The sequence below is a fragment of the Triturus cristatus genome, chromosome 2_1 (genome assembly GCF_964204655.1).
Source record: "Triturus cristatus chromosome 2_1, aTriCri1.1, whole genome shotgun sequence".
NCBI lineage: Eukaryota > Metazoa > Chordata > Amphibia > Caudata > Salamandridae > Triturus > Triturus cristatus.
This window is the reverse complement of record NC_140581.1, coordinates 880,271,693-880,290,032: the sequence shown is the minus strand read 5'-3', so window position 1 is coordinate 880,290,032 and position 18,340 is coordinate 880,271,693. Positions and strand designations below refer to the sequence as shown.

The 18,340-nt window shown below is 40.6% G+C and overlaps 1 protein-coding gene across 3 annotated transcripts in view; it reads right to left on the bottom strand.

Moving 5' to 3' along the window:
- Window positions 1-1,359: 1,359 nt before the first annotated feature.
- Window positions 1,360-18,340, bottom strand: part of LOC146866025 (cytochrome P450 1A4-like) — a 143,001-nt gene continuing 126,020 nt past the window's right edge. For all 3 annotated transcript variants that reach the window (XM_085633040.1, XM_085633041.1, XM_085633038.1), the window contains one exon: window positions 1,360-4,182. In XM_085633040.1, the coding sequence (XP_085489166.1) occupies window positions 3,900-4,182 (283 nt within the window). In that variant the 3' untranslated portion in view covers window positions 1,360-3,899. The remainder of the gene's footprint in view (window positions 4,183-18,340) is intronic.

Here is an 18,340-nt window from a genome sequence, read left to right as displayed (position 1 = left end):
ATAGAGGGAAGAGGAAGCAGTTCCTTTATGTTTAGAAAGAACTGCAGAGATTAAAGTAGGTAATTTGGCCAGCAGAGCAGCAGAAGTTATCAGTAATTATGCATACAACAGTGATCTAGTGTGTTGCACTTTAAGAATGCATATTGCATTTCATGGCAAGCTTATTGTTTCATTAGTATGTTTTTCAGTTTACAGTGCTTACACTTCCATATTAGATCATTACCTTGTTGGGCTCTTCTCCCTAATTCTGTGTCTCCCTGTTTTGCACAGTTTTCCCAATTTCCCTTCTACTTTCTATTATGTTGGCCTTGCAGAAAAATAACACATACATGTATAAACATACATAGAGTGGAGAGAGCCCAACAATCTACTTTTCAGTTACATATTTATAAAGCCACCTTCCAAATTTATCTTCACGAGCATAATCTTTGATGAAGATGAGTCCTCTATCAAGAGACTTTTTGCTTTGGCTGGAGAATTCTATTGGTGTTTCTTTGACTGGTGGGTCTTGTCCAGTACTTACGTTTCCACTCCAGTCACAGCGACTACTCCTAATGCTCCAACAACTAGTCATTCTTCCCAAGCAGTGATTGAGGTGGAAGAAGCCATTTGAAAAAAGATGGCTGTTCCTTTCCAACTCTGATCTGTAAGTTCCCATTTATTTGTGCAAAAGAAAGAGGATGTCTTTAGGATGTTGGTAAAATTGTGTACCATGAACTATTAGGTGGCCTATTGAAACTTCAAAATGGAAGTTATCTATCTAATACAGAACACCTTTGTGGCAGGAGCCTGAATGGCCACTTACGAGTAGCTCATCGTTGCGTAACTTCTAAAGATTACAACATTAAAAATACAATATATGATTCTTATCAACGATTACCCCTGAACATGCATACATTTTGTTTTTAATGTTTTTATTACAGTGACATTTCCATTTACCAATGAACTTTGATGAGGCTTTTAACCTTATGCACTTTGGAAGAATGTATTTTGCTCAGAACAGGACACCAAGTCCACAATATGTGATACTAACATCAGATAACCTTATTACTTTTCACAAATATGGACATCGGTTTTAAGGCGGTCACACTTGTAGTGTTCCTACTTTCTCAGTAAAACGTTTAGGCAACATAAATTTCAAAAACATGAACACTGAGCCCTCTCATCAGAATATGTTGACTTAATTCCTGGCTAGCTCACAGTGTGCCATCTAGGCCCCTAAACTGACAGGTCACCAGATGGTATCTGCAACCTCAGAATATGACAACCCTAATTACCCCAAGGTAATCGTGGAAACAGATCTTACCCTTTTGTTAGTAACTCCAGCATGCCCAAAGGGAGACACAAGAAGTACACAAATTTGCATTTCAGATATTTATTGAAGCAACTGGACTATTGTGTAAACTGTGTGTGCTGCAATGATTAATAGAATGTAGCAAAACAATGTTACCAGTGTTACAAGAATAGTGAACAGAATAAACAATCCAACCATTGTGCATGTGCATTGGATTTTAAAAATACATATAATTGTACTCCTACGTAGCACTGCGTAGCCTAATAAGCCTAGGTTGTGCAGGTCTGCCTAAATACCTTGAATGGTCTTACTCCCCACTTATCTGCATGCGTGTATCATCTGACAGCCAGCCTCTGGTGTGAAACAGCCCGCAATCCTTCGCAGGATATTGATGGGATTCAGATGGGATAGAAATCAGGCACGGGTGATGATGACAATCCATGGAAATGCTCCTCTGCCTAAACAAAGGCTTGGTCCAGAATATATATTGAACTGGACCCATGCGTTCAGTGCCTGAGCTCTGATTCAGCTGTTATTGTTTATGCTACCCACCCAGAGCTAACCAACATGGACAGTTTGCACAGTTGTACTGAGACCTTGTACAAAATGTCCTAGGAGAGGATAATGCACCTACGAAGAAATGTATATGTAAGCAATCATTTTCTGAGTACACTATCATATGCTGGTGCGCAAACAAAATGTATTCGAAGGGTCACTATTTAAAAGATGTTAACTTTAAATGTGAGCATATAATATGGAACTGTTAGTGTGTAGGACCTAACAACCAAATGACACACTATAACTGACTTATGTTTTAAAGTATCTTGTTGAGTCTAAGAAGCTTTGCATGCCTGGACATGGCATTTCGCTCCAATTGTGTGCTTCCCCACTACTTAGGAATCTTAGGTACTGTATTATAGCTTATTTGATCTAGATACCTTTGTGATGTGTTGTTCACAGTCATGCACTTCCCACACTTACATGGCCCCTTTAATGCAAGATACTTGAATGCGGACACTACTAACGGTATCATATGCATATTCCCTGATATACATGCCCCCAGTAGGTACAACCATGATTTCATTGATAGTGAGCACAGCCTTCTGGCATACACCTAGACAAATGAGCACCATTTAAATATGAAATAATCTAACTATATTTGAGTCTGTCTTTAATCTCTAGTTATTGTGTTTCTTTACTAATACTGTGACCCTACTCTTTTATTCTCAATTATTTTTATTTTACAGACATCTTTATTTCAGCAAATTGCGATTGCAGATACTTTCTATATTTATCATTGAATTTAGTTGTGAAGAATGCAGTTAAAAAAACTATTTGGAGAGGTCTAACTATCGCCAGTGTTTATTGATGAAACCTGCACACCGATAATAATCGTAGGGCACAAAGAGTTATTTCCTTACTACAAACCTTTATCAATACTTTTTCTTATTTCTTAGCACAGGGAGCCTCTTTTCTCTTCTTTCATATGGACCTTCTTTCTAGACATCACTCTTACACGTCGGAATAACTTTTCCTGATTCACAATGTTATGAGGTGATGTTTTCTCGGGATATCACACCAGTATATTTTTGAAATACGTGCAAAAAATCTTTATGTAGCACAACATGGCTCCATATTTTTGTTTCTCCTTTCTCTAGCATTGAAAAAGCCCTAGGGCGAAACTCATGTTGGCTATACAAGTTAACAACAATGTCACCTTGGAACAATAATAAACATACAGAGCAAGAACTACATTCCTGTATGACTGAATTTTTATCAAACTAACATACTCCACACTAAACACCGTCCTGAGAATTTTGGGAAAACCTGAACGACACAATTATTTTTTGGGTATCTAATTCAGAATAGAGGTGTAGTTGGCCTGACCCTCCGATGAGTGTCCCTAAGATCCTCTACACAAAAAAACACAAGTATACAAAGCTGACATTGACTGGAGGGCCTTTGAGTGGGTCGGACCTTTGTGATTGTTCACGTTTTGGAATTTTGTCTGCCTGCATTGCCTTTGGTTTTCATTGAGCTCTCCAAATGAATTCAATCAGAACAAGAGATATAATCACATTATCAATCAATTAGAAAATATACACGTTTTTAGTGAAAGCAGTCATCGTTAGTGACCTTCGTTCTGAGCAAAGTTCACCTTTTATTTCCAATCTTTAATAAGTAAACTATACAGATTATTGAGCCATAACATTTTTTAGCATCATGCTTATCAAAAATGTTTATACAGCAGGAAGGTATAATTATATTGCTGTAAAATATTGCAATCTAGTCCACATATCAGGCAATAGCTCAGGATGTTTTGTATTAGTCATAAATGGCTCACACAAGTGAGAATGTGGAGATCTCTGGTTTAGGGTAACAAATCACTTAGATAGAGCTTAGTTAATAAAAGCCAGGCCATTTCTGACTCATATCTTTTTCACTGTTTTCACAGTTGGCTATCCAACCCCAAGTATAACCTAAAACCATTTTGATGCAGCACGCTACAGACATCATCTTAGGTTTGCACATTTAGTTGAAAAAACAGACTTAAGAGTAACAATTATGCATTAAAGCAGACCAAGGTGAAGTGAAACGAGGCTGTTTATAAGCGCTGCAAAGCGGTTAGAAAGTAAGGCTTAGGTTTCAAGACAAAACCACATGATGGTGTCATATCAAGTGTCTCTTCATGATCTTTTTCAATCCTCAGCTGCTGCAGCATTGTTGTTAGAATTAGAAAAACCTCATTACGGCCTACATCTTCTCCAAGACATTTTCTTGTTCCCATGCCAAATATCATTACTTTATCCACCTTGCTTTTGTCGAGTTCTCCCTTAAAATCCAGCAATCGTTCTGGCATGAACACATTGGGATTTTTCCACATTGTGCTGGCAAAAAAACAAAAAATAATAGATTAAAAAAAACACAGACAGGATCAATTGCATTCTACTATTGCGCATGTTGGTAATATTTAAGGTTAAGGATGCTATTAGCAAGGCCAGCTCTTCATTTACCCACTGATTTGTAGGGAATGGTCAATATTATTGACATCCTACACTGAACATTTTTTGTATACATATCCTCATTAAGCAATTCCCCATGCCCCCTTTTCAGAACCTTCTTGTCCTTTGTTGACCCTGCCATAAACTACCTTGGTTGCCAGGTAGACAGCTAGCAGGCTAGTTCAGGGAGCTGAATGTTCATAGGGGCTTCTTATGGACACAAGTTTATTTCCCTGCAAGCACGATTTGGATTCAGACTTGCCATGTGTGGTTTGAATTTCTATTTAACTATTCTTATTTATGTAACAATTGAGCCAAATTCAGGTTTTCAATCTTGTAAACAACAGTGAGAAACAAAAGTTGTTTCGCACTGTTTGATGTTACCAATAAAAATGCTATCTTCCCTTTGCATGCTTGTCACTCTCTTGATTCAAAATTGAAGTTAGGCTTTTAAGAAGTTGATCTCATTAGGATAAATGGAGACTGAACACTTTTTTTGAGGGTGGTCATAGGTTTGAAAAATTCAGTGAGCCTAATTAAAGTTTATAGAGACATTTGTTAGCAAGGCTGGTGAACTGAAGTGAAATGTAGGCCTGGATGAAATTTCTATTATACGGAAGTACTCGGCCGAAATGTTGCAAACTTTGATTTATGCTTTGTATACTTGAACAACAATAATGCAAGCAGCTATTTTTCACAGCACTTGTAGTTTTTGTGTTTTTTTATTTTTGTGCAAGTAAGTCCTCACACACAAAATGAAGGCCAGGTTTGTATTCTGCATAATATCACTTTTAGCATTTCGTGTAATTACATGAAAGCAAATCATACACATTTCGCACACTTCTAGTAGAAAAAAGAGGGCAACACCGATCAAAATCGAGTGAGTTGACAGTTATGCCCCTATTCTTTTACTTTGTCTGGGTCACCAAGGACCTGAGTGAAATGGTGGCTGGTGTTCTGAGCATCCTTTTTGTGCCTTTTTTGGGTCCTTGCAGACCTGCAGGAGAATATGGGTGGTATGCTTCTAGGGACAACAGACACATGTCCCTGCTGACCCACGCTTACAGGCAATAACATACTGCGCTTGCAAGGAGCCCAGTTATTTTGTTTTTTATATTTGAGTGAATGGAGGATGAGGATTTCACAGAGAATGGTGTGGGTTTTGAAGGGAGACTACATTTTGTTTTATATTTGGAAGGGTGAAGGGAGCACATCTATAGCCCCTCATAGCCCCTAGACCACAGCATAACTGTTGAAAGTAGGGCAGATGATTAGAGAGACTTGGTGGGTTATCAAAATATAAAATTGTAAATGTGGAAAAACTGAATAACAAGGAAATGTTTTACCTTTGGGGCTCCGAGTGTCATCATAGACAACTCATTTTATGTATTCATTGTTTGATTTGAGCCAAAAAGGTGCACAAACATTTCAAATTCACTCCCATTATTTAAGAAAAAAACACCATTCGCTAGTCATAAGGACCACCTCGAAATTCTCTTTATCATAGGACAATAAGTATGCTCATCACAGTACAATTTAACTCCCATAATCACCTCAATTTGACTTTATCTTTACAATCTCTTAATTAATCTTTTTAGCATTTAAGAAGTTACAAATATACAGTATATCACATCAAACAGTGACCTATTATAACACCAACAAAATTAAAATTCAAAGGCAACTGTATAAATAATCATATGCCTCATCACTGCCACAGTAAGCTTCATGTTAAAATTATTGCTCACTAGATCTGTTCAATACTATTGTTTATTGTTTCTAAACATGTATCAATCCTATAACAAAGCCTGATATTGCTGCATGCTTGTGATAGATAATAAATCTTGAATATGTTGTATCTGGAGCTCTCTAAAAACAGGAAGTAACATTTACTTTCTCTCATAGAGAAAACACTGAAAAATATTCATAGATGACACAAGTTCAAGAAGCACTGTGTGCAGCACGGACAAAGAACCTTCGATTGGAATTCTTTATTGGAAATCAAAGTACTACATTTCCACTTTATAAACGCCGGCACTTGGCCGATTCTCATCTTCAGCATCCATTGTCTTATATTTTTTGCTTTTATATCTTTTAGGTACTGCTGTAATATACCATTATAATCCATGTCTAGTAAATGCGCCAGCTGTGGTCTCTTCCTGCAATAATTAATATCAGATTTCATGGCATAACCTTTTAGCACATTTATTATTTTTATTTTTCTAACTCGCAGTTGCAGTGCATTAACATTAATAGCAGGGGACAAATGCATAGCCTGCAGGACATTTCCCAAATTCTTAGTCCAGAGGGTTGAGTCCTTCAGTTGTAAGTGACATTTAAGTAAATAGCTAAATGATTCCTTAGGTGTTGACCATAATTTTACTCCATAATTCAAGATTCTCTACCAGTATCTTTGTTTTATATTCATATGACTCAATGTTGGTCTAAGTGCACTATTGATTGAGCCTTTTGGAGGTTAAGCCAGTTTTTCTAAATAGCCATTACTACTGATTGCAGGTGCAATATATCTTATTCCACCATGATTTCACAGCCATAAGGTAATAAACTTACTATGTTTAAAGTCTAAGGTTCTCTTAAAACTTCAACTGGCCTATCTTCTTTGCATACTAAGCTGGAGTCTTGGCCCTCTGCTCCTGGGAGGCCATGGAGACTTAAAATTAAGGTTATCTTTAAGAAGTAAACCCAGATATTTATATTCAGTTTCAACCTCTAATTTCTTTGATTTAATCCACCATTTTAACTGTTTTTTCTTTTTCCTTGCTTTCGAGAATATCATTACTTAACTTTTGAGTTATTGATTTTTAGGTCATTAGTTAAGTGGCGAAAGGGTACAGCTGCTTTTAAAGGCCTAATGGAGTACGATCCAATAAGATAGTGTCATCAGCATATAATATAGATGGGATCTCCCCTCTAAATTTGGGTGGAAAAGTACTGCCAGGACTTAAATTCACCAAAATATCCACTATATTTCAAGAGAAGCGCAATGGTGCGAATATACTACCTTGGTGCAGGCTGTTAGGAGTATACATTTTGCTTGTTGGGGATCCATTGTTCCCCAAATCCACTTGAGTCCAAGCACCATCATGGAGCTGGACAACTTCAATAGGGCAGGGAGTTTATTCCAATTCATAAGCTTTTTCCATAATTCTAATCTATTAATTGTGTCGAAGGCAGTAGATAAGTCGGTATACGCTACATACATGGACTCATTTCTTTTTAAAACATAATCTTCCACTATCAGTTCTAATGCGAAGCAGCATTCAACAGCTAGGTGGTCCCTCCTGAAACCCAACTGCACTTTTGGAAGGATCTCTTCTTTTTCAACCCGTGCTCCGCATAGATTTTAGTTGGTATACCCAATAGCGTTATCATTCTATAATTATTTGGCATTACTCGTGACCCTTTTTAAAAAAATGGGACGAGATTACTTCCCTGCCAGGAATCTGGATTTATATCCTAATAAGCTCCATTGGCAATCTAAGGAGTTAGGAGTCAGGTTCCAATTTTAATATACCTTCTGACATCCCATCTAGACCTTTGGGTACGAGAGTTTTTAAGACATTTGTAATAGTTGTAACCTCCTTTATTGAGGGAATTAGATCATTCTTGTTCCCACTCTGATTTGTATTCCCTTGGCATTTAATCAGATAGAGCTGCAGTTCTTTTTGCTTTCTGTTCTTTGTTAATTTTATTGGTATTTTCCTCAACAGATCCATATTATACTTAACCCACTGTTCTTCATCCACTGGACAGGCCTCTGATTTTTTTATCTCCTCTATTGTTTTACTCAGTACTTCTCAAAAGATGTTTGCTCATCCACTACGGAAGGCTGTAATAACGTCTGTCTAGATGTGCGCCTTCTCATTCCAATCATCCTTTCTTATTTCCCTTCTAAAATCCCTCCTATGCGCCTTAATCAACAGATTTTTTACCTCAAGGTCAGATTTATATGATTCCCTTATTCTGCGATTTGGCCCTTATCTTTTTGTTAGTATTCCTAAACTTAAATAATAATTGGCTGATTTCATTGATTTCATTCATCAAATTTTCATACTACATCATTATTTTATTAACTGGCTTCCTGCAATATAGGGTAAAACGATTCTGAACTATTTGTTTAATTTGATTCTTCATTTTCACTGACCAAATTATTCTTCAATTATTCTTACACCATGTATGAGCTGAATTCCTTCTCTGTCTATAGTCACCCAATCAAGTGTTTATAGAACACTCCCAGCCAGCTCCCCTAAGTCATGAACTAAGCAAAACTCCTCCATAAATATTATTGCATAATCAGTCAAACAGGACATTTTGCCATTGTCAAACGTTGGCTTACTAGGTTGAATCTGTTTACATCATCCATTAATAACTATCAGATTAAATACATTTATGATAGTCACCATTTTCCTTTCTTTGGGATCGATAGTTTTGATAATTAGTGATTGAATTGGAATATTTAGACTCGCTTCCTTTTCTGCTTGAAATTCATCACGCAAATCAGGAAAACAATCTTTTGCTTTAAAATCACCAAATAAAAGGGCTACACACTGTGGAGATCTTATACGTAGCCTATCTAGAGGCAGTAGCATTTGCTGGACTTGCTGATCCTGAGGCTTTTTTGGTGGACGGTATGTGTTTATAATTATAAGATCACTAGCTCCATTGGGCTTATATGGGGTCTTCTGATTAACATTTGTTATTAAAACTGTTGGGAAATCTTTAAATTCATTACAAATCCTCCTAGTCCTTATGTCCCACTTTATGGAAATTGATGTTAGGAGACCATCAGTTGTTCTACAATATCACCCTTTCACAGCATTAACACTATAGGCAATTAAATCATCATAACATCATTACACCCTCAGGTTTCCTGTAACGGAACAGTAGTAATGTCCTTACCTTTCAACTTCGTAACAAAAGACTGCCAGTTCCTACTTAACCCAGCAATATTCTGAGACAAACAGCAAATCAAAACATTATCGCTTTTTCCACGGTAATATTTTAGGGATCTTACTTTTGGAGTTTATAGCTTTTGCTATCAAATTCCAACCATATATTTTCGGTAAGGTGCTATCATTGGTATTCCAATAGAGTAATCTTCCATAATCAGTTTTTGTTATAATAATTCACTTGTTTTCTTCAAAATCATGTTTCTCATGAGTCTGCTCTCTGACCAAAGTTGGTAAATTGCCTAGCTGGCTGATTTGACCAAGAAATAGGTATTTTCATAAATATTGTAGCCAGAACATCTTAAATCATTCATACAACGTATAGCCATTTCTGCAACTATTCTCAAGTGAAAGTTTGGCCTTTATACTTTTATTTTGTCTGAGCAACTATTGAGAACTTTGGAAGCAAGCTCAAAATTGTCAAAATCCTTGATCGATTTAAGGAAGATTCATGGCTCCCATCCAAGAAGATATCCACCAGCAACATTATTTGTTGTAGTCTATTTAGTACCAATCGTGAGTCCTCCTTTTTTCTAAGTATCCCAATACACTGCTGTTTTGTAATGGGATTATCTCCTGGGCACTCATCCTCTGAGGTTCTGAGTTACAGGCATTAGTGAAGATTTATTAATGTGACAAAAACTAGAAGTTTTTGTCAATGATTTGACCTGGTCATCCAAATTTATGTCTTCTAACTTATCCTCAGTTGTTGTTATGTTTGCCCACATTTTTGTGGTTGAGTCTAATGTTTTATTTTATTTTTTTGTATTTCCGTTGACATTGATTTTTTAATAGACCCCTCATCAATGTCAGTTCTTACTTTCTTGAACTTAGCTATTTCCAGAAGCCTTTCATGCTCCTTTTCGAACTGAGATACAAACCTGAGGATTCTCATACCTTTCTTTTTATTCCACAATTTTTCCTTTTCTTAGACATTTTTAAACAATTCATTTTTTGGCATTTCTTTTGGCCTCTATCAATTTGGAAGATTGAGAAAACATTTGTCTGTTTCTTATGTTCCTGTCCCTCCTCTTTCTCAAATTTATGAGCTTTTGCAGCCACCTCAATGTCTTTAAAGACAATATCCTTTTTAATGAACTCTACTAGAGGATCATGCTTGAACTTAATTTTATCATTTGCTTGCGCATGGTCTGGGCGGCATCCTCTTTTTGACACTTCCCCTAATCCTCCCACAGGGCCACTGTGTTTAGAATAGGAACACACCCTTCTTCTTCCAATCTGATGGTTTGTGCTTCTATCTGACAGGGTATAAAACCTTTACCCTCTCGTTGTTGTGTATTCATATCAGACTCGGTATTGCCATTTGCCAACTGAGGCTAAGCCTTTAATTTCATGAGATGCTGGAGTATTAGCATATTGTATCTTGATTATAGTTAATAGCATTAACAGTAGAGCTATAGATTCCATTGTATTGTTCATTGAATGCAGTCATTAGGTATTTAGCAGGGCTTTGACCCCTTGCAGGTCTTTTTCATGCGACAAGGAGATTTCTCCCTCTTAAATGTCAAAACTTCTCTCCTGTCTTATTTCGGTTTCCAACCCAAAATCATTATTAGGAAAGGAATAGAAAATCTTCATTGAGTTCTATCAGTTTTTCTAAAAATAGGGTTAGCATCCTTTTCTTTCATAGGGCTAGAAACCTCTCTCACTGTTGTATATTGATAACATAGAACACAATGACATCTCATTGTGGTCAATTATTTCCTTCTTCATGCTATCCCAAGCATTGACTTATTAGTCACCGCATTACACTTATTGAAGATTTGCTATGTATCTGTAGTTGTAAACCTTTTTCCAGTTTCCTGATACTTCCTTTGAGTCCCTGCTTTTAGCCAAAGGAACAGGCAAGGTATATTCAAGAACAATTCACTATTCGTGGCATGATGTACTTGCGCCTGCACAGCCCTAGGTGATTTCTGGTTTAATAAGCTTTTTCCCTGGGACAGGTTATACTTTTTAATCACAACACTAACTCCTTCTGAGTCAGGTTTGAATTTATGGCTTAGCATCTAACTGGGAGTCTGATAGTGTTGAACGTATTCCAATCTAATTATTTCTGGGTGTTATTTACCAGATCTTACCTTTGCAATACCCTTAATAGCTTCCTTTAGTGCTCTTCACCTTTCTCCACTTCAATTGGATTTTGAAGTACTATATTGCCTTGAAACGTTTTACTCTCATCATCGGCAGCTTTCACAATAGTTTTACATTTTCTGATTGAGTTCTTCGTCAATCTTGTGGGGCCTGATTTATTTCCCATGCCTCTTTTCTTTACTACTCTGTCATATTGAACTCTGGGATTTTACTGCTACTTCTATTTTGTTTTTCATTGTGCCACTTTTTCTATTCCTTCTCAATATCCAATCAAATCAAATCAAATTCAATCAAATTGTTTGTCCACATCTGATCAAATATTACGTTTTCAACAAAATGAAGATATGCACAGTTGTGGCTGAAGATTCAGTTGTGCATAAACAGATCAACAGTGCTCAGTAAGGTTCTCCAAGAGTCCCCTGCTCAATCAACCTTCTCCGTCTTCTCTTTTTTCCATTGCATGCCAATATCCACTTATTTTCTCTTCTTCTGTGCTTCAATCTCATCACATTTACCACTCTACCACTCACTCAAGCTTGTGCCTGCCACTCCTAAGGTTTCCCAAAAACTGATGGACAAAAAGGGGGGGGGGGGGGCAAGGGGATTGTGCTCAGGCCCTGAACTCCCCTTCATTTTACGTTGCCATGCCGCTCAAACGTTACCAGCATGGCAGGCTCAGAACCAAGAATTCGACCCATCCTCACTGACCTTACTAGCCTCTGCCTTCAGCTTCTGCCTCCCCTATGCAAAAATCAACATTGTGAGTAGGCATGTGCACAAGCAGGCATCCAGGTAACACGTGACTGGATAGTCAAACAATATGACACATGCAGTCAGTTGGCAGCTGATGGCTATAGAGTTATATGTTTGTAAGTTTATAAGCAGATGGTAAGTATCAGAGGTAAGCCAACAAATATACAAAAAATAAGGTATACTGATGATGGTGGCTATTCATACAATGTGGCTGGCACCATACGTGTACCAATCCTCCAATGTTTACCAATGTTTCAACCCAGCAAGAGAGGCAACCCTGCACACAGAAATGGTCAAAGACAGTCAAAAACTAACCAGCATGTCTGCAAAATAGGGGGCAAGTAGGGGAGTGGATTGCCAGGCAGGACACACAGGAGTCCTTCTCCCTCTTTTCCTCTCCACAAAGCTCTGTGCTCCGTGCAGCTCTTCCGCAGGATGCAGGCCAATCTCCAGGCGTCCTTCTCCTCTTATGCAATTCCCCCCAGCTCTGTAGCACAAGTCATTCCAGTCACTCCACCTGGGACTGGGAGGTAAACAGGGGGTGCAACAGGGGTGCGCAGAGGAGGGCAGGGTAAAAATACAGGCAGCGCAGGCAGGGGAATCACAGCCACAAGCTTCACTGGGACCTAGCCCGGCTGCTTCCGCAGTCTATTGCCAGCCTCCTGTGGGTGCTATCCTGTGAGGGGGGCCTCACACACCTCTCTCACCATTGGACCACCCAGGCAGCCAATGCCTCTATTACCACGTCCCAAACTCGGGCTCAAATGCCCCCAAATGCACCAACGGTTTTCAGGTAACAGAGCAGGGCAACGGTAGAGGGGCTGGCCAGAAGGAACAGCAGCTGGTGTGCAGGAGCAATCGGCGAGTGTGAGCATAAGCCTGTCGCTCTCTGCACCATAGACAGCTCGGTCTTTACCATTTTGCCTATTTCATATAACTCATTACCCCATTATGAAAAATATCCATTATTTACTGTTACCCAGCAATATTATCTATGTATTTTTAGACAATACTTCCTCTATGCCACCGCCAGGGTGCTACTGAAGGTATAAAGCTATCAATACCATTTTCCATGGGGTATTTACCGGTAGAGCCTATAAATTATAGTTTCATCATATGAAATTAAAAAAATTGAGAGAAAAGGAACATGGACTCAGAGGTTTGACGAACAGGCAAACCACCTTCCATGGTAGGGCGATGATATATAAATCCAATTAATTTCAGTCTACATTCAAGTATATTCAGCATACTTAACGCCCATATTTTGCAGATTGTATTTTTGTAAGGGAAGCTTTCACAGGATTCTGAACACTATTTGGAGTGTATTTGCACTGTACGGCTGGATTATTCAGTATTGTAGCACCTATTACGATATTAAAAATGAATTCCTACCTAGAATGAACAGAATAATAGTGTCAACATTGTTAAACTAGCTGTAATATAGCATAATGTAAACATTGGTAAAAAAGATAATTAATATTTTAACTAATCATGTTAAAAAGCTCAAATGTTTTGAAATATCCAAGTAGCGATATGTACTCTAAACCTGTACTGAAAAGTATTTTTGGTATAAATGTATTTTTAACTATTGGAAAGTTCCATTGATGGATTTAATATGCTGAAAATATTACATAGCTCATATAAACTATTGGTGGGTCGTATTCCATCATCGTGAAAAAATGCAGTAGTGGTACCGATCTTTAAAAAAGGTAACAGGAATGACCCCACATGCTATAGGCCGATTTCTTTAATTGACGCCACGTGCAAGGTTATGGGGAGGGTAGTCCTTGCATGTTTGGAGTCATGGGCCAATGCCTCTGGACTCATATCGAATACTCAATATGGCTTCAGGAGGGGGATGGGAACAAATGAACAGTGCCTCAACTTCTCCATGATCATGGGCAAGTACATGAGGGCCAGGGGGGGTCGTTTCACCTGGCCTTCATGGACTTGTCCAGCGCTTTCGATACCGTGAGCCGGGGGAAGTTGTGGACACTGATGGAAAATATGGGTTTCGAAGAACCCCTCATTACTCTGTTGCGCAGGCTACATGCATCTACCACTGTAGCTATACGTTTTGGTCCTGGAGGAGAGAAGACTAGGCCCATCGCTTCTACTGTGGGAGTGCGCCAGGGTTGCATTTTGGCCCCTTTTTTACTCCTAATATGTACAAATGGATTGGAATCATTCCTGTTAGAATAGCAATTGGACTTCCCAAGTATAGACAATACCGTTTTGATGACCTTAATGGCCCCTAGCCTTCAAAAATGTTTGAATGCCTTTACTGAATTTATGACGGCATTGGAGCTAAAGGTTAATTTTGGCAAATCATTTATTATGGTATGCGGTCCCAATCACATCAAAACAAGAACATTTATAGTGAAGGGAAAAATCATTGATAAGGTGCCACATTTTACCTATCTGGGAAATGTTTTTAAAAATAAATTAAATTGGGACCATCTAATTGTGGCTAGGGATCACCACACCAGCAGAATAATAAAGGGGCTGTTTCGCTTTGCTTTCAAGCTTGGACATAAGCCGGTAGCAGAAATGCTAACTTTATACAAATCAAAATGTATGTCAGTAGCTACCTTTGGGGCAGGTGTATGGGGTTACCATAAAAGTTCCCAGATTCAGATTTTAGAGAACACATTGTTAAAAAGACTATTGATGATTCCTAGCTGTACTTCAACACTTTTCTGTCACTCTGAAGTGGGTCTGGATTATGTAAAAGATAAATATAGCCCCACTGATTTTATGAGGGAAAATCTGGACTTCAGAGGACTTATTATTTTCAAGGAGTATCCTTAGAGATTGTATGAATCTTGATAATGCAATGTCACTCCCCTGGCTCCGTTATGTCAAAGATCCTTTTGATAAAATAGGCTTAGAACAATACTACGATAATCCCGATAGTATCCAATCCAATATGAAACCAGTTATAAAAAATGCATATCGCATTGAATTAGGTATGTCTAATCAGGATTGTGGCATACCAGATCGTGCGTTTCTAAGTCAACAGCAATTTTATTTGTCTTTTACTTTGCATGTTCAATCGCATTTCCTTATGACTAGATTTCGTCTTTGCACATTGCACTTTCTTGTGGCTTTCCACAAACAGACAGCTTGGTGTGAGAGACTAACCCCCTGTCCTTGCAATAATTAAGCCCATCAGAGCACAATGCACTTTATGCTGTTTTGCACACTTTATAAAGACCCAAGGACACGTTTTATCAAGCCCGTTCTAAAGGAAATTCGTCCCTGTTCTGTTCAGGAGGGTTTTAATTACTTGTGGTCACTATGTCTGCTGCTATTTGCAGCGCTATGCTTAACTTCATTAGAATTGCTTTTTCAATTAGGAAACGCTATGAATCTCAAAATGAATTTAAGATTTAAGTGATTTTAGGGTTCTTTTTAATATCTTGTATAAAATGTGTTGTAGAACGATAGGAAGATTTTAAATCCATTAGAATCTGTGCTGGGTAGTATGACTTAGGAAAGACAATATGGTGCCGATCACGATCCGGTAAAAAATTTCCCCGTGCGACTCGTATCCGGTCTTTTTACTGTACGAATCGTACAAGTGCCGTACGAACTGGCAATCACGATTCGCATGGTAAAAAGTCCATACGAACCGCATTGGGAATCATTCCCCACACGTCCTCGGGTCGGAAAATGTGTCCGACACGTCCTCGGACGATTTACCGTACAAACGTGAAAAGTCAAGTCCGACCGAGGAATCACGATCCATCCCGTGCGTCCGAGGGTACAACCGTATGGAAAAAACACCGTCCGCACCGAACTCCTATAGCAACCATGGAGACATGTGCCCGCATACGTGCCCAACACTCCCCCCAGCCCCCGTACGTCCGACACATACCCCCCGTGTATGTACACCCCCACCCGTCTAGGTACACCCCAGTACGTTCGAGTCGTACCCCCACCCCTGTACGTGTCGTACCACCGTCTATGTACACCCCAGTACGTTCGAGTCCTACCCCCACCCCTGTACGCGTCGTACCACCGTCCATGTACACCCCAGTACGTTCGAGTCGTACCCCCAACCCTGTACGTGTCGTACCATCGTGTACCTACACCCCAGGACGTTCGAGTCCTACCCCCACCCCTGTACGTGTCGTACCATCGTGTACCCCCACCCCTGTACGTGTCGTACCACCGTGTACCCACACCCCAGTACGTTCGAGTCCTACCCCCACCCCTGTACGTGTCATACCCCCGTTTAAGTACACCCCAGTACGTTCGAGTCCTACCCCCACCCCTGTACGTGTCATACCCCTGTTTAAGTACACCCCAGTACGTTTGAGTCCTACCCCCACCCCTGTACGTGTCATACCATCGTGTACCCACACCCCAGTATGTTCGAGTCCTACCCCCACCCCTGTACGTGTCGTACCATCGTGTACCTACACCCCAGGACGTTCGAGTCGTACCCCCACCCCTGTACGTGTCGTACCATCGTGTACCCACACCCCAGTACGTTCGAGTCCTACCCCCACCCCTGTACAAGTCGTACCATCGTGTACCCACACCCTAGTACGTTCGAGTCCTACCCCCACCCCTGTACGTGTCATACCCCCGTTTAAGTACACCCCAGTACGTTCGAGTCCTACCCCCACCCCTGTACATGTCATACCCCCGTTTAAGTACACCCCAGTACGTTCGAGTCCTACCCCCACCCCTGTACGTGTCATACCCCCGTTTAAGTACACCCCAGTACGTTCGAGTCCTACCCCCACCCCTGTACGTGTCGTACCACCGTCTATGTACACCCCAGTACGTTCGAGTCCTACCCCCACCCCTGTACGTGTCGTACCATCGTGTACCCCCACCCCTGTACGTGTCGTACCACCGTGTACCCACACCCCAGTACGTTCGAGTCCTACCCCCACCCCTGTATGTGTCGTACCATCGTGTACCCACACCCCAGTACGTTCGAGTCCTACCCCCACCCCTGTACGTGTCATACCCCTGTTTAAGTACACCCCAGTACGTTCGAGTCCTACCCCCACCCCTGTACGTGTCGTACCATCGTGTACCCACACCCCAGTACGTTCGAGTCCTACCCCCACCCCTGTACGTGTCGTACCACCGTCTATGTACACCCCAGTACGTTCCTGTCCTACCCCCAACACAACCTCCTAAGTACAGAGCGCACCCCAGGCCCCAACATCACAACCGCATGTATGAGTCGTACCAACCCACACACAAGGACAGCACCGTACAACCAAATGGCCCATGTACACACCGTACACACGCTCAAAACGCACGTACGCAACCAGGCCAAAACTAAACAACACAATAATACACCATACGAATGGCACAAAGCCACTAAACATGGCCAACAAACACTACAAAAACACCTTCACTGACCTGCAACTGCCAAAGACAAACAGAGGCCCAAAACACCACCACTACTTATAACACACCCACCCAAACTTCAAACACTGCCACACCCACCCATGGACCAATAAAAAGGGCCCACACACACAAACCATGAGCCTTTGCAACAGACTCACTGCTGCCAGACACCACAGAACCATACTACAAGCTACACCACACCTTACACTTGCACACCTTCACACAACCACCTTCACAAACACCCCCTCATCACATTCACACACCCACAACCATCCACACCCCCCCCCAACATCCACACACCCCCCCCACCATCCCCACCCACACCCCTCACCATGCCCACTACCAAGAATCCAAAGTTCAGTAACCGAGAGTTGGAGGTCCTTGTTGATCAAATCCTCAGAGTCGAGCCACAGATCTTTGGAACATTGGTCAGAAACACCAGCCTGGCAGCAAAAACAGCCATGTGGCAGACCATCGTCGATGCTGTGAATGCTGTTGCGGACACCAGAAGGACCAGGCAGGAATGCCAGAACAGGTGGTACGATCTGCGGAGGAGGGTCCGAGCCAAGAGGCAGGAGGAACACGACCAGGCAAACGCCACCGGAGGAGGGCCCTCCCGCAGACCCGTACACTACCATCCCTGGGAGGAGAGGGTGATGGCCATACTGCCGGTGGAGGCAGTCGAAGGATTAGAAGGACTCCGAGACCCGGGTGAGTACACAAACAACGCACCTCACATGGGGGGAACGGCATCCACAACCAAAATCACTAACAGGCACGCAACCACCACAAGCCATCGCATGACTCAACCACACTCCATGAGCACGCAC